Source organism: Theropithecus gelada, chromosome 16 (genome assembly GCF_003255815.1).
Source record: "Theropithecus gelada isolate Dixy chromosome 16, Tgel_1.0, whole genome shotgun sequence".
In the NCBI taxonomy this organism is placed as follows: Eukaryota; Metazoa; Chordata; class Mammalia; order Primates; family Cercopithecidae; genus Theropithecus; species Theropithecus gelada.
The window spans coordinates 54,157,653-54,184,471 of record NC_037684.1 but is presented as its reverse complement, the minus strand read 5'-3'; the positions used below and the strand labels follow the sequence as shown (position 1 = coordinate 54,184,471).

Below are 26,819 nucleotides of genomic sequence, written 5' to 3'. Positions count from 1 at the left end.
GAGCTCAGCTGCCATCTAGGAGGTCACGCTGTGCTGCTGTGCTGCCCATGCTGGAGTGAATCATGAGAGGCTGGGACCTCTTCTGGGAGCTGACATGTCTCACCCCACAGGGCAAGTTTACAGCCTTCAACCAAAGGAAGCATTCTTCCCAGGGACACGTCCCCCGCAGGTCTTGCCCATGCACATATGCACCTGGCAGGCGGTCTCTGTGCTTGAGCCTCGCACCCAGGAGGTGGCAGTGGGGATGTCTTGGGAGTCTAGGGCCCAAGCACACCTGGACTTCGGTGCCACAGCGCCACGCAGATGCACCTTCTGCTCTACCGTGGTCCTGCACCACGTGCACTGGGACAGAACCGAAGCCTTCCAGCTCAGATCGCACAGCTCTGCAACAGCCGTGTGGATTCACAAGCAAGTCTCAGAAATGTAAAATCGGTCCAGACTCCGTGGGCACACTCCCTAGACTCTTCTCTATCCCAGCGGATGCCGGCTCCTAGGAACTGCTCCATGCAACACAAGGACATCGGCGATGGCTGTGTCCTCAGTTTTTTTAAAGAGTGGGCGGGTGGGCTAGGAGATGTGGCTTTGAATTTGCCCCCGCAACAGGCCCTGGTGAGGAGGAGATGTGGCCTCACTGGAGAAGTTTGCTTCCGCCTGGCTCCATGACACCCTCCACCGTGGGTGACAGCATGGCCCCACAAGATGCCTATTGATGACTGCCCGCCTGAGACCCACTCCCCTTGATTATTCTGGGGTCCTGGGATCCCCACAGCTGAGTAAGGCATTGAAGCAGCTCCCCGCGAGGCTCAGCTGCCAGGTGAAGGGGCTGTGAGGGGCAGCTGGCCTTATATGAGAACGCTCCTCACAAGGCCCGGGGGCAGGGAGCAGGCTACTGCGAAGAGGAGGGCACTGGGCACACCCGGAACCCAGGGCTGGCGTGGCAGGAGGCCCCCTGCTCCCGGCTGCCCTGACGGAGTGCGAGGAGGGTGCAGGCTGGTGGCTGCTTGAGCATCACCCAGGATGTGGGAGCCACAGACGTGGGCACCGGGGTCTAGGTCAGGGCTCCACAGGACACTCCAGGAAAGGATCTTGGCACTGTGCGGGGCACTGCCGGGGCAGGGGGATGAGATGGATTAGCTGCTCCTGTCACCTAATTTTTAAAAACAGATTTTTATTATGGTTGGCCCTCTACATCCATGGATTCAACCAACCACAGATCGAAAATATTTGAAAACAAAAAGTAATACACATTAAAAAAAAAAAACAACAGAAAAAAACCCCCCCAAAACAAGAAAGCATAACCACTGCGGACACAGTGTGCTGGATTTGGTATTCTGAGGAATGTGGAGACGATTCAAGCACGGTGGGCGATGTGTGTGGGGGACGCAAAGCTGTCACACCTTTCCTAGCAGGACTGAGCATCGTGGGCCCTGGAGTCCCCCATGCGTACTGAGGGACGACGCTATTGCTGTTGACCTTCGTGCAGATTTCGACTTACATCAGAGTCAAAATACTGTTTGTGACTCAACAGGGGGAAAAAACATCTAATTTTTGCCAGTCTGTTTGCGACAGTGGATTTTATAACTATGTACTAATAAAAAATACGACGCTGTGATCATGAAACTGGTGTCTTTATTTCACGTCTTTCCTTGGTTTGGCCACAGTCTTCTCTCAGGTTCTGTTATATGAACTGTCCTGTTGTAAAATCTGCCGGTCCCCAAAACAGACCGCAGAGACCTTCCCATCAGATTCGAGTCCACCAGGAAGGAGGTGGGGCTGCCTGGGTCCTGCCCTGCAGGGAGTCAGGGACCGGGGGTGTTGAGCTTAGAAAGGGCCCTGCTGGCACTCACAGAACTCCCTGTAAGCACGGAGAACCTATTTTCATGTCTAGACTAAAAGTAATAAAAGATCATAACGAATGGCTTTAGAAGTTATTTTTCAGCGCAATGGCCACAGCTTTCCAAACAGCATACAAGGCAGGGAAACGGACTCAGAGCTCCGGCCGGCTGAATCCCAGCAGCTCCAGGTCTGGCGGAGCAGCTCAGAGAAGACGTTCCTGCAGGTGCCACCCCGAGGCTGAGGGGTCGGCAGAGCGGGTTGTGCCCTCCGATGTGCTCACTCAGTCTGTGGCGGCCAAGACCCTCTGCCATCCTGGGGAACCAGTGTCTCAGGCCAAAGGCTTCTGCAGCGGCCCCTTTCTTGTGACCCCTTCTGTCCCTGGGTGCCCAAGGGTAACTCCTGTCCCCTCAGGGGCTGCACCCATGACTCGATGTGGCTGTTACGAGAATCACGCTGACCAGCTGCTCTGCCCTCCCCCCTTCCTGGGCCGGCCAGAGCTGTGGGCCCTGCAGCTGCCCACAGGGAAAATGCAGCACCTCCCGGGCCCGGTGAGCAGCGCGTCTGCATCGTCTCCCCAGTATGTTCAATACCCCTACGAGACAAACTTAGTAATGGCCTTTAGTTAAAGACTTTTGCCCTAAAAATATAATCCTGAAGCACTGGAAAACTGTTGCTCATTTTCTCACCTCTGTCTTCTGATGAGAGTAAATCCGATTTCTGGGTTGTGAAGCCTTCTTCCGAACCCGCACAGTTCCTTTGGCAACAACCCTGCTTAGCTTTCTTTTGGTTGAGCAAGCACCAGGCTTTTTTTCTGTAAAGGCAGAAACCAGTACCTTCTCTACCCTGAAACCCAGGCCTCGAGGCCTGGCCAGAACTCACTAGTGGGGGTCTCTGGAGCTGCACGCAGGGCTCGTAACGAGCCCTGGAAAAAAGGAAGGAAACTAGTTCTAGGTACTCAAGAAGGTGAGGTGGGAAGATTGCTTGAGCCCAGAAGTTCGAGGCCAGCCTGGGCAACATAGTGAGACCCTGTCTTTAAGAAACATTGAAAAAATAAATGAAGGGAGAAGCAATTGCTATGGCCTGTCCTGTAAACACCAGTGAAGCAGCAGTGCAACCGGCCAGTGTGTGCAGCTGAGAGGCCTGGGGAGGCCTGGAGTGCAGGGGCCGCCCCTGTTCTGTGGCCTCCCAGGAGCCGGGCAGTGCCCCAGTTTCCAGGCTCGGGTCTCCGGGCTCCTCTGTCCTCCAAGGGCAGTAGTTCTGGCTCCCAGATTCTGAACGAAGTAGAGGGGTCAGGACTGGACACCAGTTCTCCTGCAGAATCTCGTGTTCAGGTGTGGAGAGCACAGGTGGCCTGCGGGGCTCTGGCTCTGCCGCTGGCCGGGGCCCCAGCTCCTCCTCTGGCTCTGCCGCTGGCCGGGGCCCCCAGCTCCTCCTCTGGCTCTGCCGCTGGCCGGGCCCCCAGCTCCTCCTCTGGGTGAGTAGGGCACTTCCCACAGCCGCACCAGGGCCAGCTCCACACTCCGCGGGGCTGCACTCCTTTCTCACCCTCCCCTCCCTTGCATTAGTCCATCCTGGATCCATTTCTATGGTAACACATTTTCAAAACTGTAAAAAATGTCACCGTATTTAGCAGAGTCGTGAAAACTGGTCCTGTCTAGCCCAGGCCTCTGATCTGTGTCTCCACCAGCGCTCTCGGGATGAGCCTTTCTGCGGGAAGAGCACTCTCAGGCCACCAGAGCAGAGTTAACTCTCGCCTCGTCTCTCAGCACGGGTGTGCCTGGACTCTGGCTGTGACGCAGGGTTTCGGGAGGGAAGGCGGGTGGAGCACATGGCAGCATGGTCCCCCATGGGACTGCACTCTAGCTGGCAGCCGGGGCTGGATGGACGAGCGTGGGGGTGACGTGCTGTGGGGCCACATGCATGGGTGTCTGGGGGTGAGGAGGGCACCTCAGGCTGGGTCCCAGGACGTGTGGACACAGGCCACAGACCCTCTCTAGCCATCCTTCTGTCCTGAGCAGCTCCACAGCCCCTCGTGGGCGTCAGGAACACAGATGAGTGCAGAGGGCAAACGCATGGGCTGGGGGCCGGGACAGGTGAGGCCTGTGTCCACATGTCCATGCGTTAGCAAGAAACAACTTTATAGGACTGTGGTGGTAACAATGGTGACATCTTGCTTTGATGTGCTGGGTCAGGGAACCTCCCAGCAAGACCACCTGGCTCTGAGCTGCACAGACGGCAGAGGGGCTGGGCCAGGGGCCAGACAGGGTGCTGCAGGCAGGTGCAGTGGAACAGCTGCTGCTGAGATTCTGAGCTGCACAGACGGCAGAGGGGCTGGGCCAGGGGCTGCAGGCAGGTGCAGTGGAACAGCTGCTGCTGAGATGGCGGGCGAGGGGGCTGAAGGAAGGCCTTGAATATCAGGCAACGGTTTGGCCTCTACAGAAAATGTGGTTTTAATGAAGGCTTCACCTGGAGGGTAGTGAGGAGCTGGCATGAGAGAGGGCCTGCCCACTTGTGGTCTGTACAGAGCAAGACCCAGGGCAATGAGGCCTGATGGGATGGGGGCACTGGAAACAGGAGGGATTGATTTAGGGGATTCTTGTGGATGTCAGGTCAGAGGAAGGGCTGAGTGAGAAACAAGCAGGATGGAGACATCAAACAAGATTCTAGAACCTGAGACAGTGCTGAGACCTGGGTTCCCATTTAGTTTCACAAACATTTATCCTGTCCCACCAGGGGCCAGGCACTGCTGGGGGCGGGAACCTGGGCTCCATCAGTGATCGAAGGAAGCCAAGTACCAGCCAAGGGGCTTCACTGCCACAGAGGAGACGGGAAACGCGTGACTGAGGGTGCAACAATGCAAGTGCTCTGGGGAAGGCAGAGTGGGGAGGGCGCTGGCGATGGGGCTTCTGGGGGGCCGGGAAAGATGGGGAGACATGGACGCTCCAGGTTGCCATGGTTCTGAAAGCCTCTGCAATCTTCAATGAAAGGGCCTCAAGAGATTGCAGTTCTTTGGCTGAAATGAAAGAAATTGGCTGGAAACAGGGAAGTGCTGCGCGTAATGGGGTTCTGTGTAGGTGATGAATTCTGAACGCTTAGGTAAGCACGGTGGTTTCCAGGTAGCGTAAGCGACACCTTCCTGAATATGAATGAGGCTGGCTTTGCGGGGGCGACTTTGTTTCTCTCCTTCCTAAACTCCAGCTCATTGTGAAACTCTTCCCTGTCAAATTTCCTAAGATTTGAATGACACATGAATAAAACTCAGTCTTCTCCAGTAAAAAAAAAAAAAGTCAGGAATCAGACTGTGTAGGAAGGATGGTGGAATGGGGACTCCAGCTCCTTCGAGAAGACAGAAGAGAAAGAAGGGGCAGAGGAGAAGACTCATGGAGGCCAAGCCCCTGTCCTGGCCCCAGGCTGCCGTGTGCTTCCCGTCTGGGTGACCCTCAGATGACACTGATTCTTCGCCCTGTACTCCACCGAGACTAGTACCGAGGATAACAGCGGCATTTACTCATCACAGACAAGAGCTAAGTTTCACACAGGAGCTGGGCGGGGTCCCCGCGGTCCCTCTCGCCTGTGGACAGCACCCAGGGCCTCAGGCCTGGCCCGTGCACAGTAAACACCAGCCTCAGCGAGTTAAGCCACCTGGAAACCCCACAGCTGTGAACTTTCTGCAGCCTTCACCAGCAGAAGGGGAGATGCCCACGTGGTATCCAAAATGCCCAGGGGGAAAGGGAGGTGCAGTGGGCATGGGGACCTGCAGACAGAAGCTCTCAGTGGTGGCATGGTGACCCAGCGCTATACCGCCTGGCTTGAGCTCCCTGGACCAATAGAAGGTGCAGTTCTGCATGCTTGCAGGCCAGGTGCAACTTTTTATTTTGATTCTTACTTGATGGCCAGATACGTGTGAGTGGAGGGACGGGAGTGAACTGAGAACGCCATAGAGCACGGGCTGGGCAGGGCGGTGGGGCGACCAGGCCCTTGGCAGACGGTCACCAGGTGAGCACCGAGGGGTGATGCTGCTGTAGCTTCCTGTGAAAGAGGAAGGCCAGCCGGGTGTGGTGGCTGACGCCTGTAATCCCAGCACTTTGGGAGGCCGAGGCGGGCGGATCACCTGAGGTTGGAAGTTCAGACCAGCCTGACCAACATGGAGAAACCTTGTCTCTACTAAAAATACAAAATTAGCCAGGTATGTTGGCATGTGCCTGTAATCCCAGCTACTTGGGAGGCTGAAGCAGGAGAATCGCTTGAATCTGGGAGGTGGAGGTTGCGGTGAGCAGAGATCACGCCATTAAACTCCAGCCGGGGCGACAAGGGCAGGGGCAACAAGGGCAAAACTCTGTCTCAAAAAAAAAAAAAAAAAAAAAGGAAGGCCACAGTGAGCACACGGCCCAGGAGAGCCACAGTGGAAGCAGGGAGACCTGGGAGGGAGCTGCGACCACCAGGCCAAAGAAGCTGCTGGCTCAGGTGGCTGCAAGATGGGGAGGAGACTGGCCACAGATGCCCTGCCGAGAGAAGGATGTGTAGGGGCACAAAGAGGAGTCTCTGACTCCTGGCCAGGAATCAACCTGAGTAAACGCCGGTCCCCGCGGCCGCAGAGGGAGGACGCGTGCTTCTGCAGGGAGGGGAAGGAGATGCCCAGAGCCGATGGTACCGCCTTCGACACAGGTGGCACTGGGTTCGCCTGTTCTGCACTTTTGTGCTCCAATGTGCACAGTTGGGGGCACGCTCAAAATACCTGGCCAATATGTGGAAGAGTCTCAAGCCCTCTGTCTGACTCACAGCAGTGTCCTCAGAGGAGTGTCCCTGCAGGCTGGGGTGCGGGCAGGGCATGCTCTGCTCTCAGGCTCTCTGAGCTGAACTCGGCCTTGTTCTTCTATGGCCTGTGTATGGTTCTTATACTTTTTAGGTGGTTGAAAAAAATCAAAGGAACAATATTTTGTGATGTGAAGTTATGCAAAATTCAAACTTCAGTCCACACGGTCACATAGCAACATGGCCAAGTTCATTCACTCACACGTGGTCTCTGGCTACTTTTGCACCACAATGGCAGTGCTGGGGAAGTGCCAAGGGGCAGTCCCACCCGCAAAGCTCTTTCATAGGAAGAGTCTGCAGACTCCTGCTCTAACCTACACGCGACAGCAGAGAGCTACCACCTCGACCTTGGTGAGCATGAACTAACCTGCTGGAGGCGCTAGAGAGGTACTCACAGGAGCTGTGGCTGGGGCCAGGGGAAAGGTATAATCAAAACAGAATACTATGAATTTACATTTTCTAGTACTTAAAAAAATATTTAAAATACCTTTTTTCATTGCAGATTTATAAGTAGAATTTCTGCAGACAGGTTTTAAAAGACACTTGTAGGCTAGCCTGGAAACCTAATAACTATATGTAACAATTCTATTTAAAAAGTGTATTCCAGTTCAAAACAAACATCTTACAAGTGATTTTAGAATATATTTCATTGGTGACTTGGCAATACCTCGATTTATACTCTAATATACAGTGTCAACTCTGTGCTTTCTGGGTGCTTGGCATATTTTAGCAGACAACCAAAGCTGCAACGTTATTTCTCAATGAAAATTAACAAGTTGGTCTGTCTGGGCTAAGCTGGTGTGTCTGGGTTGTTGTGTAGTGAACCTTTCAGTTCTCCATACCCTGGAGGGCATGGTGCAAGCTCTGGACTCATTCTATCCAGAGGTGCTCAAGGCAGCAGCTGGCCAAAGCCGGGAGCACACCCACAGGCTTGCCCAGTGGGAACTGCCTTGGCGGATGCCCTGTGTCTGTTTCAGGTCTTTAGGCTCCCATGTGCTGCTGTCATTGTGGCTGGACTGCCGTCCCCGGGAACCACAAGGGAAGTAGAAAGAGAGCTTGAAGCTGAACGCAAGTGAAAAGCCCATCATCAAAGCTCGGCAGGGGGAGCGAGACGGCAGGGGGAGCGAGATGGCAGGGGGAGCCAAACGGCAGGGGGAGCGAGATGGCTGGGGGAGCGGGCGGGGTGGGGAGACGGCGGGGGGAGTGGGCCAGGGGAAGACGGCGGTGGCGGGGGTCCCGCAGACCTGAACACACACATTAGGAAGGAAGGAAAACTCAAAGTTAATGAGCTATTTTTATTTTGCACTTGAGAACTGAAACAGGACAAGAGGGTGATCCTAGAAAAAACAGAAGAAAGGAAACAAAATAAAGTACTGGAATAGAAAAATAAAGATAAAATAATGCAGTAAATTCACAAAGCCTAAGTTAGAACTTGAAGACACTAAAGAAATGAACAAATATCTTAGAGGATTCATCAATAAAAAGAGGAAAAGGCAAATAAACAACAATAAGAATAAAAGGGGGCACATCTAAAGAGACAGCAGACTGGGAATGACAGAGCAGCTAGAACAATAAAGAGACAGCAGAGATTAGAGACTCATGAGAATACTGCAGACAGCCTCAAGGGAAAGAATGAGAATACTTAGCTGGATTGAATAAAATCCTAGAAAAATAAAAGTTTTTGAAGCTAGCTTAAGAAGAAATAGAGAGTGTAAATAATCCTATCAGCATTAAAGAAATGGAATACAGAATTCAAACCCACCCTCACAACATCACACTAGCCCAGACAGCTCAGGGACAAATTCAGGGGAGGCTTCTCGGAAGGTGCTGCCGGATGGGGGCTCTGAATGAGAGGGGAGCGGTACCATATGCCCGAGAAGAGCTTCCCCACCGAAGCCCAGGCTGGGGGCCGCGAGTGCTGGAGCCCAGCAGAGCTGGGTGCAGCGAGTGAGGGGTGTGTCGGACGTGGGGCTCCATGGTGGCAGGGGCTGAATTCTGAGTTTGCTAATTAAAAAAAGGAACAAAAAGGAAGAACCAGCCTCACAGTGCCCCGACAGGAGAATGGATAATGGAGTCATGGCAGACAGCAGAGGTGAAGGAACAAAACCTAGATGACCACCAAAGATACAGATTGAAGTCAGAGCCAAACAAACGGGTTTTGCAGGCCACGCGTTGAGTGACGGCGCCAACAGGAGGTAAAAGCCTCTAAGCGGGTATCACGTATGTGCCAGGGCTCACGGCCAGAGAGGGAAAGGGTAACGTCACCAGAGGGAATGGAACCGGGATGGGCTCTAGGGCTCGACCTCTATAATTCCTTAAGCTGGGAATACAACACACACACACACACACACACACACACACACACACATGCACGCACACACGCAAGTCTCTGTAAATTTTTACATGGCTAAAATGTTCCTAATATGAAAAAAATTCAACTGAAGCCAGTAAGCCATTCTGGATAGTCAGAACAAGAGGAGAGGAGGCTCGTTTGGTTAAGCCCTAAATCTGTTACCAGCAGTGTGAAGATGAACACAGCTACACAGTAAGAAAACACAGTGAATTCCTGCTTCTCCTGCTTTACATCAGCAATCTTGGTGATAGAACCCAGGCACACACCATCCATGGCAGAACAAGAGAAGAATCTGACCCTTCTATCAGATTTCCATTTCCAGGCAGTGCTGCGTCCAGCTGCTGGGATGGAGGGAAAGTTCTGTAGAGATTCCGCAGATGGGCAGGGCGGGGACGACAGCCCCCAGCCCCAACTGCAGGGACCTTCGCCTCTCACTGCGGACACTCTGTGTGGGGGCCGATCTGGGCACTAGAGGATGTGAGCAGCTTCCTGGCCTCACCCACTAGGGCAAGGAGCATCCCTACTGTGCCCTAGTTGCACCTGCGGGCAAACCCAGCCCCGGTTGAGAAGCACTGCCCTGCATCACCAGGGTGTCCAGCACCCATGAAGAACGCTCATCCATCTACGGAAGAAAGATGGAAGGTTCTGGCAGCCTTCCCACCCGGCCAAGCTAGCCAGCTCCCATTGCTCTGGAGCGGCCTGTAAAATACTATCCCATCACAACAGTGATTTCAACTTTCCCGCTTCCCCCAGCAAAACATTCTCACTTCCTCGCAGTCCAGCTGACTTTTATTCTTTCTTTTGAACAGATAGCTTCGACACCCACTGCCCTGATGCAGACACAGGTTGGTGCTGCTCTGTGTGGGGAGGAGACCCTCGGGGCCCCTCGGAAGCAGAAAGGGGCACGCGGACTCACCGATGAGGGAGTTGAGGGAGGAGTAGGAGCTGGCGCGGCGCATCTTGTCGATGGTCTCGAAGGACAGGATGTGTTCCTCATTCTCGGGGCTGCCCAGGGTACTGCTGGCACTGCTGCTGGTGCTGAGGTTTCCAGGGGAGAACGCCACCGCGCCGCCAGCTGCCCGAGACACAGTGGGGTCAGTGGGGTGCTCCCGGGACCCTCCTTTTGGTCTTAAAGTTAATGGCATGACTGAGATATGTATTTTCTTCTAAATAAAGCTCAGCACACCCAGGCACAAACACACCCTGGTACATACACACCCTGGTACACACACCCTGGCGCGCACACACCCTGGTACACACACACCCTGGTACACACACACTCTGGTACACACACCCTGGTGCACATTATACCCTGGTACACACACCCTGGTACACACACTCTGGTACACACACCCTGGTACATACACACCCTGGTAAACACACCCCGGTACACACACCCTGGCATACACACCCTGGCATACACACACCCTGGTACACCCTGGTACACACACCATGGCGTGCACACACCCTGGTAAACACACCCTGGTACACACACCCTGGCACACACACACCCTGGCACACACACACCCTGGCATACACACACCCTGGCGCACACACACCCTGGCACACATATACCCTGGTACACACACCCTGGCACACACACACNCACACACACCCTGGCACACATATACCCTGGTACACACACCCTGGCACACACACACCCTGGCATACACACACCCGGTACACACACCCTGACACACACACACCCTGGCGCACACACACCCCGGTGCACACACACACCCTGGCTCACACACACCCTGGTACACACACACTGGCACACACACACCCTGGTACACACACACCCTGGAACACACACACTGGCACACACACACCCTGGTGCACACATAGGCACAGGAACTCACTGATCTCCCTGGGAACCAAGCTCCACACCCACAGACTGGGGCAGGGCACGGCCCTCCAAGGAGCCGCCGCTTTGCCTGCGACTGCAATTGAGCTCTGCACTGGTAACGCGCCCGCTGGCTGTTCTGGGGACTGGCCTACGCCTCCTTGCCATGCTCACGTCTGGAAGGGTGACTCCAGACGAGGACAGCTGGCTCATCACCATGTTGCCAGATGCAACTTCAGGGCAGGCACTTAGAGAAGGGGCAGCGGCAGAGTGATTCTCGCTCAGATAAAAAGTTTTGGAAAATACAACCCCAATCTCTCCCAATCCAAGAACCCAGTTTCCAGGATCTTACATTCCTCTGTCAAGCTCAGGTTCTGCAAAGATTTGTTGAGGCTCCTGGCTGTGGCGACAGCACGGATGTTTCCGTAGGAGCTCACGGAACGAAGTCTGGGGGTGCACGGGCTGTCTCGCACCGGGGTCAGACTCCCTCCCTCTGGGAAAGAAGGAGAAAGACAAGTTACGATGGGCTTCCAGGCGCAGGCCGGCGTGTCTTCTGACACTCAGCAGCTGGGACACTCGGTGACGGCAGCTGCTACCTGTGCTGGAACGAATGTGAACGCAGGAGCTGCGCAGCTCAGGGAGACTCAGACGTGAGCGGAGGCTCTGCGGGATGGCACTGGACAAACGACAACCGCTTGCCGCTCTGTGGATATTAAATTACAAAAGACAACGGGGAGAGGCTGGTGGCTGCGGCCTGTCCAAGTGCACACGAGGTGCGTGGTGACGTGGGCCGTGAGCTGTTCCCCGGGAAGCCGCAGCAGAGCAATGACCAGCCGCACTCAGTCTGGCTCACCCTTCTCCCTTCCTGGGCTTCCTATAAGCAGTGAGGCTTCACTGTTGATGACAAGCCTCTGCATGGCAGAGACGGCTGTGTGGTAGGGGAGGGGCTGCCAGCAGCCACGAGATAGGAACTGTACTCTCCAGTCAAAACGACACGTGTGAGAAAGGACTCCTGACATGACTCACCGAGCCACGGAGCCAACAGCAGCGTGATGAAATGACTCACGGCAGGAAGGCGGCCCCTGCGCTTTTCTGCAAAGCTCCTATTGCAGAAGTTTGTCATACTGCAAGGTTTCTGTGAGTTTAATTTCCAAAAAGGGTAAAAAGAAAGGAAAAATGTGAGAGGGTCAGTGTGGCCCTCTTTCCTGTCCTTTCGAATCTGACAGGTGCCTAAAAAGATGTGAAACACAGGGACCCCTTGCGGAGGCATCTGGGAAACCTGAGCTTAGACTCTGCGAGAGTCAGCAAGCGGCCAGCAGTCCTGAGACTGGGCCGGGCCTGCACTAGAACCGCCAGGCCAGGTGCTCAGCGGGTTCACAGGAGACGCCGTACCTGTGGTCGCTGGAGAAGGCAAGGGGTAGTTCTTCTCCTCTTCTATGAACTGCAGGGCCACGGTGCAGAAATTGCTTTCGTACTGAACCACGAGATGACTCAGAGCCACCACCAGCTCCTGCCGAGAGGGAGACGGGACAATAACACTCACTGGGGCCGGAAGATGACTGAGGGCAGCAGTGAGACGTGAGTCACCCACAGAAAAGAAAGGTTAAGACAAAAGCGTGCTGTCGGCGTCAGAAAAAGGGACCATCCCTTTTCGAACCCAGAAGCCTTGAACAGCAGTGCTGTGGAGATGGCAGGCCACCGGCTCACGGGGGAAGCCCAGAACGCCTGCCAGGATCCTCACCACCGCTAGATGTGCACGACCGCATGGGGGTCTCATAAGGACACGGTGAGTCACAGGACTCCAGACGGGGAAAGGTAGGAGGCCTCACAGCCTCTCGCTTACGGTCACCACTGGGACCCCGGCTGAAAACGCCGCTTTAGATCACACTCGACGGCTGGCGGCCTTTCTGAATCTGAGCACCCCAGGGCCGAGCGCAGCGGACAAGCTGAAGCCTACTCTTTTCAACACACGTGAAACTTTTACTGGAAGACGTTTCTAGTCCCTAAGAGGGAATGGGAAAAGTTGTGGAACTAAAACATCATCTTTAGGCCCAAATGCCTTGGTCCAGGGAAACAGACACAATTTGCCTCTGTTTTAGGACGGTTCAGTGCTGTGACAGGAACAGCTGGAGATCCTAGAAGTCACTGGGAAACAGAAGGGGGATGTAGGTTTAAAAAACAGAAGGAATGCTTTTTTCCCTACGACAACTTTCTCTGCCTTTTTTCTTCTACAAAGAAAAAAGATGGATTCTTAGCAGAAAGCCAAGTGCTGCGAGAGGACCCCTTGCTTGTTGCGTGATGCTCCTGTCTCCGCAGCGGCAGGATGAGCGGGCTCTGGATGGGCGCCCACCAGGGACCAGGGTCTTCTCGTGGCCGCCCACTCTCCGTCTACACGCTCTCTGTCCACGCACTCTCCCACCCCAGCTTTACACGCCCTGGGCTTCCTCCTGTCGTGCTTTATGGTTTCCCTGATGCTGGCCCCTCACTCTCCCAGCTCCAGGCTGGCTGTCCAGCTGCCGGCTCTTCACCTGCACCCCAAACTCTCCCTGGCCTGTGAACTGTGGGCACCGTCTACTTTCCATTCAGCCTGCAGCGCCCTCTTGATTTGTGCCCATGGAACTGCAAGTCTCGCACTGCTCAGCGAGTGGCATCATCCTCCACTTGCCCCTCCCGCCCTGCTGGGCACCAAGGGCCGTGGCCCAGTGTGCGTCTTCACCGCCATGGCCCACACCCGGGTTCTGGTGCTCATCTCCAACTGCCTAAGCCACTGTCCCAGGCTCCCGGACAAACCACAGAACCCCCGCTGCTTTCCCTGTGCAAGAGGAGTGAGGCGCTGCCCAGATGGGGCCTCCGACAAAGCGAACTGGGCCCCTTCCAGAGAAGATCAAGGCTGCACCTGTCTTCAGAAAGTACCGATTTTTTCCCTTTCCTTCTGACATCAGGTGAGAAAAGCCAGAGCTGGGCCCTGGCATGGATTAACGTGCACCGAGGTGGTGGGCCTTTCGATTCAGGGGAGGTCAACAGGGGCCACGTCCATTATTCAAGGGGAACATCCAGAGAGCACTCACTCCCGAACACACATCCTGCTGCATACGGGGGCCTCGCTCGGAGCCGCACATCCTGCTGCAGACAGTGGGCCTTGCTCTGGAGGCTGCTGCCTGGCACACAGCAAAGAGTTCTCCTTTGCGTCAGACCCTTCCTGCCCTTCCTGAATGGAGCTGGGCTCTGACAGCAAGACACACACGGACCGGCCTTCTTTGGGATATTCGTGCAGAACCCATCAGAGGGTGTGGCAGAGGGGCTCAGCCAGGGGTGTGGGAGCTCCCTTCTCTCTCAGCTTTTGCAAGATGATCTTGGCTGGTGTTGCCACATGACCCCTTCCTCCTGGGGGCTCCCCAGCAGCACACAGACGGCCATGGGCTCCACACTGACCAGCTTTCCAAGGTCCTCTGACCGGTCGCTTGTCAGAGCCATTGTCTGTCCTCCTGATCCCTGGCTGGGGCTGAGCAGCCTCCCTCGAAGGGGCAGCTTCACCTGGACTCACACTTTCACCTGTTAGCTCAGCCCTTCCTGTCGGCTCCCCACCTTCGGAGTCCATGCGTGCTCCTGGAACCTGCTCCTTCACGGCTGGCCCCTTCAGCGAGGAGCAAGTCTACTCTTCTGTTGCTCAGACCCAAACCCCCGGGGCTCCCTGTCTTCCTCTTTTCTCTACCCTCTCCACCTGCGAGCAAGTGCTGCGAGCTCTGCGTTCAAAGTGCGCGTCTCTTCCTCCCTGCACCATCCCTGCAGCTGGGCGAGCGGCCCTTCTGATCTGGGCAGACAAAGGCGAGGTCCTGCCTCCAAACCCCTCCAGGCCGCTGATCGTGAACAACAAGGCTTGTGCGTGGCTGGGCCACCTGCCCCACTGCCCTCCTGGCCTCTTGTACCCACGCCCTCTGATGGGTATGCCCCCTGCTCTGGGCCCCTCCCTGTGGCAAGGCATCCCTATGCCCCCAGCCCCATCCATACTAGCTCTGCTCAGCTGCCACCCCGGCCTACCACCCTCATACCCAGCCCCTCCCCCAGCTGCAGGGACACTTTCTTGAGAGAAGAGCTAGGGTTAGTGCCCTGCGGGCTCACTGAGGCCCAAGCCGGCCCAGCACGCAGCACGTGCCTGACAAGTGTGTTCTGGGTGAGTGCAGCCCTCCCTGCAGGGGCGAAGTCTGTAACACATGGGTTACTTTCTTTTTTTTTTTTTTTTTTTTTGAGACGGAGTCTCGCTCTGTCACCCAGGCTGGAGTGCAGTGGCCGGATCTCAGCTCACTGCAAGCTCTGCCTCCCGGGTTCACGCCATTCTCCTGCCTCAGCCTCCCGAGTAGCTGGGACTACAGGCGCCTGCCACCTCGCCCGGCTAAGTTTTTGTATTTTTAGTAGAGACGGGGTTTCACTGTGTTAGCCAGGATGGTCTTGATCTCCTGACCTCGTGATCCGCCCGTCTCGGCCTCCCAAAGTGCTGGGATTACAGGCTTGAGCCACCGCGCCCGGCCTTGGGTTACTTTCTAACTGTGAACTGGTGCCAGGACTCAAGGACATCTTGCTTGGGCACATGCCCTGCCCCGCTGGGGACCCACGCACCTCCCGGTGTTGACACAGCTGGACTGATCATGGGCTGCCGGCCCACCTAGCCTCTGCCCCTTGCCCACCTGCCCTGAGGGCCACCCACTCCACATTTCCAACAACATGGCACCGGGTGGCTAATATTTGTCTTGTGACCTGTGCTCAGGCATCATAAAACTCAGCTCCTGTGACCACGGCAGGCTCGAGCAGCGTCCTGGGAAGCATCCTGGGAGGCCAAGGCCTGGGATTACAGAGTGGATCCCGTGAGCCCAGGAATTTGAGGCCAGCCTGGGCAACACAGCGAGACCCCATCTCTACAAAAAAGAAAAAAATTAGCCCAGTATGGTGGCACACGCCTGTGGTCCCAGCTACTCAGGAGGCTGAGGTGGGAGGATCGCTTGAGCCCGGGAGGCAGAGGTTGCAGTGAGCCGAGATTGTGCCACTGTATTCCAATCCGGGTGACAGAGACTCTGTTTCAAAATAAAATAAAACAAATAAAATAAAATAGTATCCAAATAGTCCCTATTTCCTCCTGAGGCCATGACAGGGAGTAAGCCCTGATCCAAGCCCTGCTGGGCCCGTCCCTGTGTGCGGCTCCTGCCCAGCCCTGCCCCGCAGAGGCTGGGGTGACACTGGGGGATCTAGCCCCACACTCCTGGCCTGGCCCTTCTTGGCGAGGGAGGGGTGGCTGCTGACAGCAGGTTTTGTGCTTCACAGACAAGCTGAAGTTCAAAATAATTTGGGGGCTAAGCTGAATTTGCTGACTTTTAAATTTTGTCAAGTAAGCTCATTAAACAAGACAAACAAACTTTGGGAGGCCGAGACAGGCGGATCACGAGGTCAGGAGATCGAGACCATCCTGGCTAACACGGTGAAACCCCGTCTCTACTAAAAAAAAATACGAAAAACTAGCCGGGCGAGGTGGTGGGCACCTGTAGTCCCAGCTACTTGGGAGGCTGAGGCAGGAGAATGGCGTAAACCCGGGAGGCGGAGCTTGCAGTGAGCTGAGATCCGGCCACTGCACTCCAGCCTGGGCGACAGAGCAAGACTCCGTCTCAAAAAAAAAAAAAAAAAAACAAGACAAACAAAACCTACTTGGCTGTCACGGTCACCCCACACAGGAGAGGACGCTTCCATTACTATCAAAAAGGAGGGTGGCTGTCATGGTCACCCCACACAGGAGAGGACACTTATATTATTATTAAAAAGGAGGGTGGCTGTCACGGTCACCCCACACAGGAGAGGACGCTTATATTACTATTAAAAAGGAGGGTGGCTGTCACCTTTTTGGTATCCAGTACACATTACTTCTATGGAAGAGCAGCAGTGACACCGTCCTCCCTCCCGCCCCGGAGGGCGGCAGGAGCTGCTCAGCCAGGCCGGCTCCCCGACCCCAGCCCCACAGCGGGCTCAGGACAGGCCCTGAGGAGAGGCCGCGAGAAGGGGGCCGGCTCCATACCTGCCAGGCTCCTTGCTGCTTGTGCCTGTGCCCAAGTCCCCTGCAGAGCACCGTTCCCACTCATGGCGGCTGGCAAACAGGAGAGAAAACCAGCTGTGGTGTGGCAGGACTCCATGACGAGGACGGAGGCGCACCCCCGGAGCTGGTGCACCCCCTGAGTCGGCCACTCCCCGAGTCGGCACACCCCAGAGTCGGCGCACCCTCTGAGTCGGCACACCCCGAGTCAGCACACCCCCCCGAGTCGGCACACCCCAGAGTCGGTGCACCCCCCGAGTCAGTGCACCCCCTGAGTTGGCACACCCCACAGTCTGTGAACCCCCAGAGTCGGCACACCCCAGAGTCAGTGCACCCCTGGAGTCGGTGCACCCCCTGAATTGGCGCACCCCTCGAGTCGGCACACCCCCCAAGTTGGTGCACCCCCCGAGTTAGCACACCCCACAGTCCATGCACCCTGAGTCGGCACACCCCAGAGTCGGTGCACCCCTGGAGTCGGTGCACCCTGAGTCGGCGCACCCGATTCGGTGCACCCTCTGAGTCGGCACACCCCAGAGTCAGTGCACCCCTGGAGTTGGCACAGCCCCTGTCGGCACCGTCCCCAGAGTCAGTGCACCCCCTCAGAGTCAGTGCACTCCCCGAGTCTGCGTGCCAGTGCAGCCTGCTTGGGGAGGCCTCCTGGTCACACGTGAGTGATGGTGTCTTTCTCTGACTCCTCAATACCCTTCCTCCCTCCAGACATCACCCTGCCAGCTGAGGGTATCAGCTCTGTTTGCTGCTTCTCCTGCTAGAACACAAACCCCCTGAAGCCGGGAAGCATCTCAAGTGCCTGATGTGGTACCCAGCGCGGGGCAGACACCAGAAAAATATTTGCTGCAAGAGTGAACCCTGTTAGATTTGTAAGAATAGATCACTTATTGAAGGCACATTCTTGACAGCTGGAGCCTGGCACTCACAGCTCCTGACTTCAGCCTCACCCCACTGCCCCTCCTGCCTGCTCAATGGTCCGGCCACATGGAAAGAAGGTGGCCCTGAGCCCCTCCATCTTCCCCACACCTGAGCCTCTGGCCACTCAGAAGAGGGGTGGCCCTGAGCCTCTCCATCTTCCCCATGCTTAGGCCTCCGCACACGCTCCTCCCACTTATCCAGCCCCTCCTGGGTGACGTATGACTCACCCTCCATAACCAGGTAAGAGCTGCCCCTCCACAAAAGCCTCTGCCTACCCCCTTCCCGCTCAGATGCAAGCACAGGCCCAGCTCTCAGGAGCTCCAGAGCACTCCAGGCAGCACTTCTCCACAAGGCTCTGGTGTAATGACTGTATCTGTATCTGTCTCTTTGATTAGACTGCATGCTCCTGGAGGGCAGGGGCTGTCATCTCCCTCCACACGCCCTGCCCAGCGTCCCCGAGACAGCTGTTTCCCGGTCGGCAGCACTTCCTCTGAACCCCATGGTGTCCTCGCAGGCCACATCTCCAGGATGCAGGTTCAGCAGGTGGCCGTGCAGGCGAGTGAATGCCGAACCACTCCCAGTGGACGGTGAGCTTCATCTCAGTGCCCCAGCAGCCAGGACCACACCACGGGACACAACCCAGGACGGACAGCCAGCCACAAGATGGTTCTTGGGGAACGCCTCACAGCTAACGTCCTCTCTATTTTCACATTGTTTTTGTAAAGAAGAAACAAAGCTTTCCTTACTTTAAAAAGAATTTTAACAGACAAACCGTTGATTTGCTGCTTTGATCAGTGATGTCCACCAAAGGTGATTTGATTTGGGAAAAAGAATTTGGCAGGGGCTGAGAGAAGCCGGGTTCAGAAACCCGGCCATGAGGAGAACGTGAAGATAACAAAGTCAGAACCAACAGAAAAGGCTCGCCAGAATCTCACTTCATATTTTCAAGATTTCAGTAGAAAATGTAGCATCCTAATGACTTGGGCTAATTCTAGAAGGGAACACACGATAGAACGTGCCTCTCCACGCTTCGTCTGTCTGAGGGCAACCTGGCCGGATCACGTCCCTCCCAAGTAAAGCAGCGGCATCTGCCCTCCCAACAAACAATCCCCAGCCCCTGGTCCACGGCCCGTCTCCTGATAGAGCCCATCTCCAAGAGAGACTCACACACAGCCTGCATAGGAACGCGCGAGGGGAGACACAGACTCCCCGCCCAGAAAGCAGCTCTGAGCTCCGGCTGTCGGATGAGTTCTCTGCAAGAGCAGCCTTCGATCTCACCAGCAAAGGAGATCGGGAAACCAGTGTCTTCCTAAACGCCCCTTTTGCGCTGGGGTGGGTGGGGGAATTTGAGGGTGTGTGGAACCAACTTTTTCTAGGGGTGTGAAACCTTGGACAATCATCAGTGATGTTTCTACATTTAAACAGGTGAGTAAGTTTTCAAGTTTATAAAACTGTTTTGGCCGGGCACGGCCACTCACGCCTGTAATCCCAGCACTTGGGAAGTCGAGGCGGGCGGATCAGGAGATCAGGAGATCGAGACCATCCTGGCTAACACGGTGAAACCCCGTCTCTACTAAAAATACAAAAAATTAGCTGGGCGTGGTGGCGGTGCCTGTCGTCCCAGCTACTCAGGAGGCTGAGGCAGGAGAATGGCGTGAACCCGGGAGGTGGAGCTTGCAGTGAGCCGAGATTGCGCCACTGCACTCCAGCCTGGGCGACAGAGCAAGACTCCATCTCAAAAAAACAAACCAAACCAAACCAAACCAAACCAAACCAAACCAAAAAAACTGTTTTGTTCAGTTGCTGACATACGGGGGGTGTGGGGGGACCCAGTACACAAACCTTCCCGCCACCTGTGGGCGGCTGCGTCTCTTTGGAACCGCAGTGGTGCCTGTGTGTGTTGCTCCCAGGCAGGAACGAGATTACTACACAAGCTGCCGGGAGGCGCGACCTACTAAACGCCTTTACATGAAGCAAACACACGGGTGTCTGGTAAAGAAACGCATTTTGGAGAGAATGAAACATGTAAAGATCTGCTCTCGAAATGATACACAGTGGAAACTGAGTGCTCCCTGCTGCGGTCAGGGCCACGCGGGCTTGGCCCCAGGTGTCGCGGGGTCTGGCCTGGGCGCCCTGCTGCTGCCGGGCTGGGGGTTCACGCACCTTCCGGACCATGGGGCTCCCGTCGCTGACCAGCTGGGCCAGCATCATGGCCACGTTGTGGTCGATGGTGGTGGAGTGGTCCGTCCTCTCTGCAGAGTTGCCCACGAACGTGCCAAGGGCGAAGACCGCCGCGCAGCGGACCTGCAAGGCAGCAGGGGGTCACACGCACGTCCCACGCTGGGCTATGCTGCAGCCTGCCTTTCTGCCAGGGCTGTGTGCAGGTGAATCCAACCCCACAGGTGCTTGCTGAACAGCTCTCCAGGCCCCAGGCTCTCCTTGCACTGCCAGAGAGGCAACGGGGAAGGAGGTGGGGGGCAGCAGGGGCAGCCGCCCAGCTCCAGGGCCGGACGGCCAGGCTGCAGAGGTGGGAGCTGCATTGCCCCGGGAACCGAAAGACCAAACCAGGCGCCAGGGAATGTGCTGACGAATGAGGCAGGAGTTAGAGGAGGGGGCTGGGAGGGGCCACAGAGGGTGGGAGGGTGGAAAGAGGGGAAGGTGTAGGCACTCCTGGAGGCAGAGGGGCGTGGGGGTCCCGGAGTGCACCAAGCACACAGGGCTCAGCCAGGGGAGCGACACCATGTGGTCCTGGGGTTCGGGGACCCCGGCTTAGCCCCTGCCTCCGACACCATGTGGTCCTGGGGAGAAGTCATGGTCCCTGACCTGCTTCCTCAGCTCTAAAAATGAGCAACACCCTGTACCCTGCATAGGCCAGGGCGAAGTGAAGAGTGAAGGCAATGGTGCGTGCAACTCCCAGAGTTCCAGCCTGCGGCCATTCTGTGGGCGGCGCCCCGCACCTTCCCCAGCTGCACCAGGCACAAGCCACTGGCCTGTCTCCTTCCCCGTAAAGTGGAGATCTAGTAGTCCTTGCCTTGGACACAGAGCGGCACCCAGAGAGTGAGCACGTGACCCCTGCCTCTGAGGCGCCCTCCGGGACCCCCGCTTGCAGCTGTGCCACTGTCCCCGGGAGTGCACTCTGGGCCCGGGTGCAAAGTCCCCAGGGGCATGGCTCTCCTCTCACCAAGGTTCCACGGTCCTACTCTTGTTAGTGCGCAGCCCTGAAGTTCCCGGACATGGGCCGGCCACACCTGCACGCGAGCAGACCTCTGCCTCCTCCCGGGAGCTCCCGCAGTCGGCAGCCAGGAGGACTGGGCTCTGAGCCCCGCCGGACTCACCTCGGGAATGGGGTCGGACAGGAGGCTGTAGAGCTTCTCGTGAGCGCTGTCCCTCACGCCGCACCACCTCGCCGAGTCGAAGTTCTGCCAGATCCTGCCGAGGCAGATGGCCACCCACTGGCGCAGCAAGGGGTGCGGGTCGTTGAGCTGCTCCAGGCAGATGGCAATGAGGTTTCCCTGAAGGCAGGCTTCCTGCAGAGGTAGAACCACAGACAGGTGGGCCTCTGCCTGCCAATGGTGGGCACGTGGTGGGTGCCTGTGCGGGACGGTGGCGGCCACCCGTTCTCGGGAGGCCTTGATATGCTCAATTTTCCCCATTGTAAATTCCTGATTCATATTCACCCTGCAAATGGCTGGCTAGACGAAGGGCCCGAGCCTCTGCTGGACACCCCTTCGCCCCCACGTGGCACCACGTTTCCCAGTGGGCCCAGCTCCTCTGCAACGTCAAGGGTGGGCTCTGGGGGCTGGGGGTGGCTGGGGTGCTCACCTGCCCCGTGTTATAGCTGTTGACAATCACGGCGAGAATGAAAGCCGTCATGGTCCTGTGTTCGGCCTGGAAAACAAAAGCCAGTCTCGGTTGTCTCCCCTCAATGGAAACTCTCATTCCCAAAGCACAACAGCGTGATCCTTTCTGAATCTTCACGATATGCGTGGCGCATAATTAAAGTAACGAGAGCCAGCTTTACTGCTGGATTTTGAGTGGACTCTACAAAAATGAAAAGCCATTTTCAAAGGCCTGAGAGTTCTGGGCTCCCCTCCCAGAGTGAAGAGACTACTCCTTGGAAGGCCTAACACTGCAGGACGGGCACAGACCTGGTGGCTGCCTCGTCTGTCACAGGCCAGCCATGGCTGTGGGTATGAAGCACCCGGACCTCACCTCCCACAGGCCAGCCATGGCTGTCGGTATGAAGCACCCGGACCTCACCTCCCCAGCCTGTCCAGCACTCTGTGAGCACACGGTCCTGCAATCAGGGGCTTTGGCAGCAAAGGCACGGAGGCAGCCCTCTAACTGTGTTTCACTGTTTTCTCCTTTCTGCTCTTCTACTGTGACTCATTTTCATTCTCTTCTGCCCTCTGTGCCTTTGCTGACCTGGAAACCAGAGTCTATTTGTAAGTTTTTAGTGGTGCCTTAGTTTTTTACGTGCACACCGCACGGTCTAGTGCGTCCTACGCTAGACCAATAATCCAATAATCTTGGATTATTGCAGGGCTCCCAAGGTACCAATTCCTCCTCTTGTTTGACCCTCTAATTCGCCATGAGTATTCTTCATTTGTGCAAAGCTTTAGATGTGCCAACACGTTTGCCAACTTCTTGGCTTTTTGCTGTGTCCTACATCTTGCTTTTCCCTCCTGGTTCTGTTTCCTCCTCGCTGACATGCGGTCTTTCTAGCCATCGTCTGTGGGGTTCGGAAGGAGTAAACTGTTGGTTTCTGAATGCTGCTTACTGCACCCCCATTCCTGAGTGGTGACTGAGCTGGGTGCGGGTGACCCGACCACGGCTGCTTTCCTCTCACGCCGAGGGCTCCCTGTCCCCTGCCGAGAGCCGCTGCTGATGAGAGGTCTGCTGTCAGGGCCAGCGCTGTTTCCTCCTTTGCTGACAACGTTTGTTCTGGGAACTTTTAAGGTTTGTCTTTATGCCTTTGATATTTGCTGTTTTCATTACGATGTGCCTGTGTATGAATTTGTTTCTCTTTAACCTTCTCAGGATTCATCCTGCGTTTAAAATTGGAACTCTCCTTTCTTCAAATCTGGAAAATTCACAGCCACTATCTAATCAAAAACTGCTTCTCCACTTACTCTCCTCTCTCGTTCTGAACCATGCTGGCTACATGGTGAGCATTCCCAGCCCAGCTCTTAGCCCGGCTTTCATATCTCCTCGCTCAGCTTCACGGACAGCGCTCCAGGTGGCTCCTTCACGAACCCTCTTCTTGGCTGGCTGTTCTGTGATTTAATTCATCTCCCGAGTTTTCAATAACAGTGCATGTCTTTTCTTTTTTACAGCTTCGATTTGTTTTTTCAGATCTGCTTATGAGTTTAGAAAAATCAATCATTTCTGAGGATGAGTAGGAAGCTCTGAATATTTTCTCGTAACAGGCACAAAGCGCTGAAGAAACAAAACAATGGTTGACGGTTTGACAGAATCACACCAAATTCTTTCCAGTTAGTCATTTAAGAATATTTGTATTATTTATTTACTTAGTGGAGACAGGGTCTCACTCTGTTGTTCAGGCTGGAGTGCAGCTGTACAATCACAGCTCATTGCAGCCTTGACGTCCCTGGGCTCAGGCGATCCTCCCACTTCAGCATCCTGAGTAGCCGAGACCACAGGCGTGTGCCACAACACCCGGCTAATTTTTTGTAGTTTTGGTAGAGACGGGGTTTCACCATGTTGCTCAGGCTGGTCTCGAACTCCTGAGCTCAAGCAGTCCACCAGCCTTGGCCTCCCAAAGTGCTGGGATTACAGGCATGAGCCACCGCACCCAGCCTCCTTTTCATTCTTTCAAACATGGCTGTCTCCTCAAAAATTCCACAGGCTGGTGGCTGAGGTGGGGCCATCTTGTGAGCTTAGCTCACTCTCGTGCCCAAGTCGCCAGTGGGCATTCTTCCTCGCTTCTTCATGTGGGATTTGCTTTCTTCCTTATTCTTAAGAATGGGAAGTGATGGTTTCCAAAACTGACATAAAGTATAAACTTTAACTGCCTGTGATGATGTTTCAATACAACACAAAGCGCATGTACTATTTACCTTTTGGAAAACAGTCCTGTTTGTTTTCTGTGTTTTAAAAAATCATTTAGCTTAGAAAACCAACTAGGGGGTGAAATTACATACAAAAGTTCCTTTATACAGCCAAAGCCACCTACTACTGTGTAAACTAGCTAATATACTTAAATATTCTGGCAATATTAAGTTATGGTAAAGAATTATTTAGGATATATCTATTTTGTTCTCATTACTAACCTGGGAGCTAGAAATAAAACATTATGAAACATTTACAGAATAACTATATACCCTATTCATGAATTACTAATTTTTAAACAATTTAATACAATAAAATATACTGAAAATGTAAACTTTCGAACAACCTTCTTTCCTTCCTTTCCTTTCTCCCTTCCTTCCTGAAACGAGGTGCTTTGATATCTTGTTGTGTTCCAAGACCTTCCTAGGTGCCGGAACCATTACATTAGAGATGTGCGAGCGCTTGCTAGTCTAACGCAGTGGACAGCAGGGAGAGTGGATTTGACTATTTTGCAAAGTGCCAGTGAAAACAGACTAAAATAAACCAAAACAATCCATGTGTCTGGGTTAACTGCGCTGTTATTTAGAGACAGACACGAAACAACAGCTGCACTCATGGTGCTGAGCAAAGGGCCGTGTCTAAAGTGAAGCAGTTGCTGACCCCGCGGACGTGGCCCCTGCTGTGACCCTTGACCTTCCTCCTGTAGCCCCCGTCAAAAGGCCCCACCACAGTGCAACATGTGGGCAGAGGCGAGTGCTGAGTCCCAAGCCCATGGAGAGGGTGCTGCCCAGTCCTTACTGGCATGTAGGGGTCCGCCAGGACCGACAGGAAGTACTTGTGGCCGTTGTCCTTCACGAGGTCTGCCTGGCACGACTGCAGAGAAAGAGACAGAGGAGAGGCAGTGAGTGCAGCGTCCCGCAGATGCCTCAAGCTTCTCGTTGTGCATGAACAAATGAGGGCATGGACTTCTTAGACCTCAATTATTTCCTCCTCTCAAGCCCAGTTTTCATTTGAAAAACAGCTGCAGTGGCGCCTTGGCTAAGGGGAGGGATCCCACAAACGCCCAGAGGAAAGCAGCTCCCAGACTTCTTTCACACCGCCGGGGTGCCTGCTGGGGAGCGTCCTGCAGCCCCTGACTGCACCCCACTCCTCTCCAGGCGGCCCACTCTCTCCCTCTGCCCTCCACACTGGAGCACATCCAACCAGCACTCACGCGGACCCAGCCTGTTGGTGCAGACCCGGCCCCGCTCAAGCTTTTCTTGGGGGTTTGCTTGGACTTACAAAATGCTGAAAAGCAATCGTGTGTGAGGCAGTAGCTCCCAGTGGTTTGTGTGCAGTTCCACTTGAGCAGGCGCTTTCCACTGGCCCGACTCACCTTCACAGGCAGGCCCCAGGTGGGAGGTTTCCTGGTGCTAAAGCCGCTGTCAGGCAGGGGACCTTCCCACGCTTCAGGCCATTCTGTGCCTGTCCACACAATCACAGACACACGGCCATGGCTCGCCACAGTCGTGAGGACCTACTGTGTGCTACCAGCACACTCGCAGCCTTGCGGCCACGGCTTGCCACACTCATGAGGACCTACTGTGTGCTGCCAGCACAATCACAGCCTCACGGCCATGACTTGCCACAGTCATGAGGACCTACTGTGTGCTGCCAGCACAATCGCAGCCTCACGGCCATGGCTCACCACACTCGTGAGGACCTACTGTGTGCTGCCAGCACAATCGCAGTCTCGCGGCCATGGTGCACCACACTTGTGAGGACCTACTGTGTGCTGCCAGCACAATCGCAGCCTCACGGCCATGGCTCACCACAGTCGTGAGGACCTACTGTGTGCTGTCAGCACAATCGCAGTCACGCTGCCATGGCTCGTCACAGTCATAAAGGCCTACTGTGTGCTGTCAGCACAATCACACGGCCATGGCTCGTCACAACCACGAGGGCCTACTGTGTGCTGTCAACACAATCACAGAGCCATGGCTCGTCACAGTTGTGAGGGCCTACTGTGTGTTGTCAGCACAATCACGTGGCCGTGGCTTGTCACAGTTGTGAGGACCTACTGTGTGCTGTCAGCACAATCACAGCCATGTGGCCATGGCTCGCCACAGTTGTGAGGGCCTACTGGGTGCCGAGCACTGGGTATTTGCACCCAGCTGAGCACAGAGGCTCATGTCTATAATCCCAGCACTTTGGGAGGCTGAGGCAGGCGGATCATGAGGTCAGGAGTTTGAGACCAGCCTGGCCAATATGGTGCAACCCTGTCTCTACTAAAAAATACAAAAATTAGCCGGGTGTGGTGGCATGCACCTGTAGTCCCAGCTACTCAGGAGGCTGAGGCAGGAGAATTGCTGGAACCCGGGAGGTGGAGGTTGTAGTGAGCAGAGACTGCACCACTGCATTCCAGCCTGGGCGACAGAGCAAGACTACATCTCACAAAAAAAAAAAAAAAAAATCTGTGCTCAGGTCGTGGAATCAGAGATGAAACCACACATGTGAAAGCAGTCTGAAACTGTAGTGCAATGTACAAATCGTGGACGCTGTGTTTCTTGGAGAGGGACCCACAGAGCATGGGTTTCTAGGATCAATACCTAGAGACTGATCAGTGACAGACATTGCATTCACAGAGTGAGGCGTGTGTTCCGCCGGCTCCCAGCATGCTCCTCTCCAGAGGACGAAGGCCATCCAAGGACGGAGGACCGAAATTTTAAGAACTGGTTGTCTGAGGATCAAGAAAAGAACGACTCTCCAGTGCAGCCCTGCACGGCTGGCCCTTTCCCACTGAGGCAGAGTGATTTTGCAGAGGGAATCCGTTGGTTATACAGCCCAGAAGCCCCTGACCCTGCTATTTCTCAGGGGTGCTCTTATAATGAGGTGTTTCTGCCTCACATCAATACACTGATGAG

At 55.2% G+C, this 26,819-nt stretch overlaps 1 protein-coding gene across 3 annotated transcripts in view; it reads right to left on the bottom strand.

The window, feature by feature from the left end:
- Positions 1-26,819, bottom strand: part of RPTOR (regulatory associated protein of MTOR complex 1) — a 416,763-nt gene that overhangs the window by 56,763 nt on the left and 333,181 nt on the right. For 2 of the 3 annotated variants that reach the window (XM_025362539.1, XM_025362541.1), the window contains 7 exons: positions 24,715-24,789; positions 21,667-21,732; positions 21,180-21,371; positions 20,008-20,148; positions 12,240-12,357; positions 11,200-11,340; positions 9,918-10,076 (listed from right to left, as the gene is read on the bottom strand). In XM_025362539.1, the coding sequence (XP_025218324.1) occupies positions 9,918-10,076; positions 11,200-11,340; positions 12,240-12,357; positions 20,008-20,148; positions 21,180-21,371; positions 21,667-21,732; positions 24,715-24,789 (892 nt within the window). The remainder of the gene's footprint in view (positions 1-9,917; positions 10,077-11,199; positions 11,341-12,239; positions 12,358-20,007; positions 20,149-21,179; positions 21,372-21,666; positions 21,733-24,714; positions 24,790-26,819) is intronic. The other variant, XM_025362540.1, reaches the window with a different exon arrangement.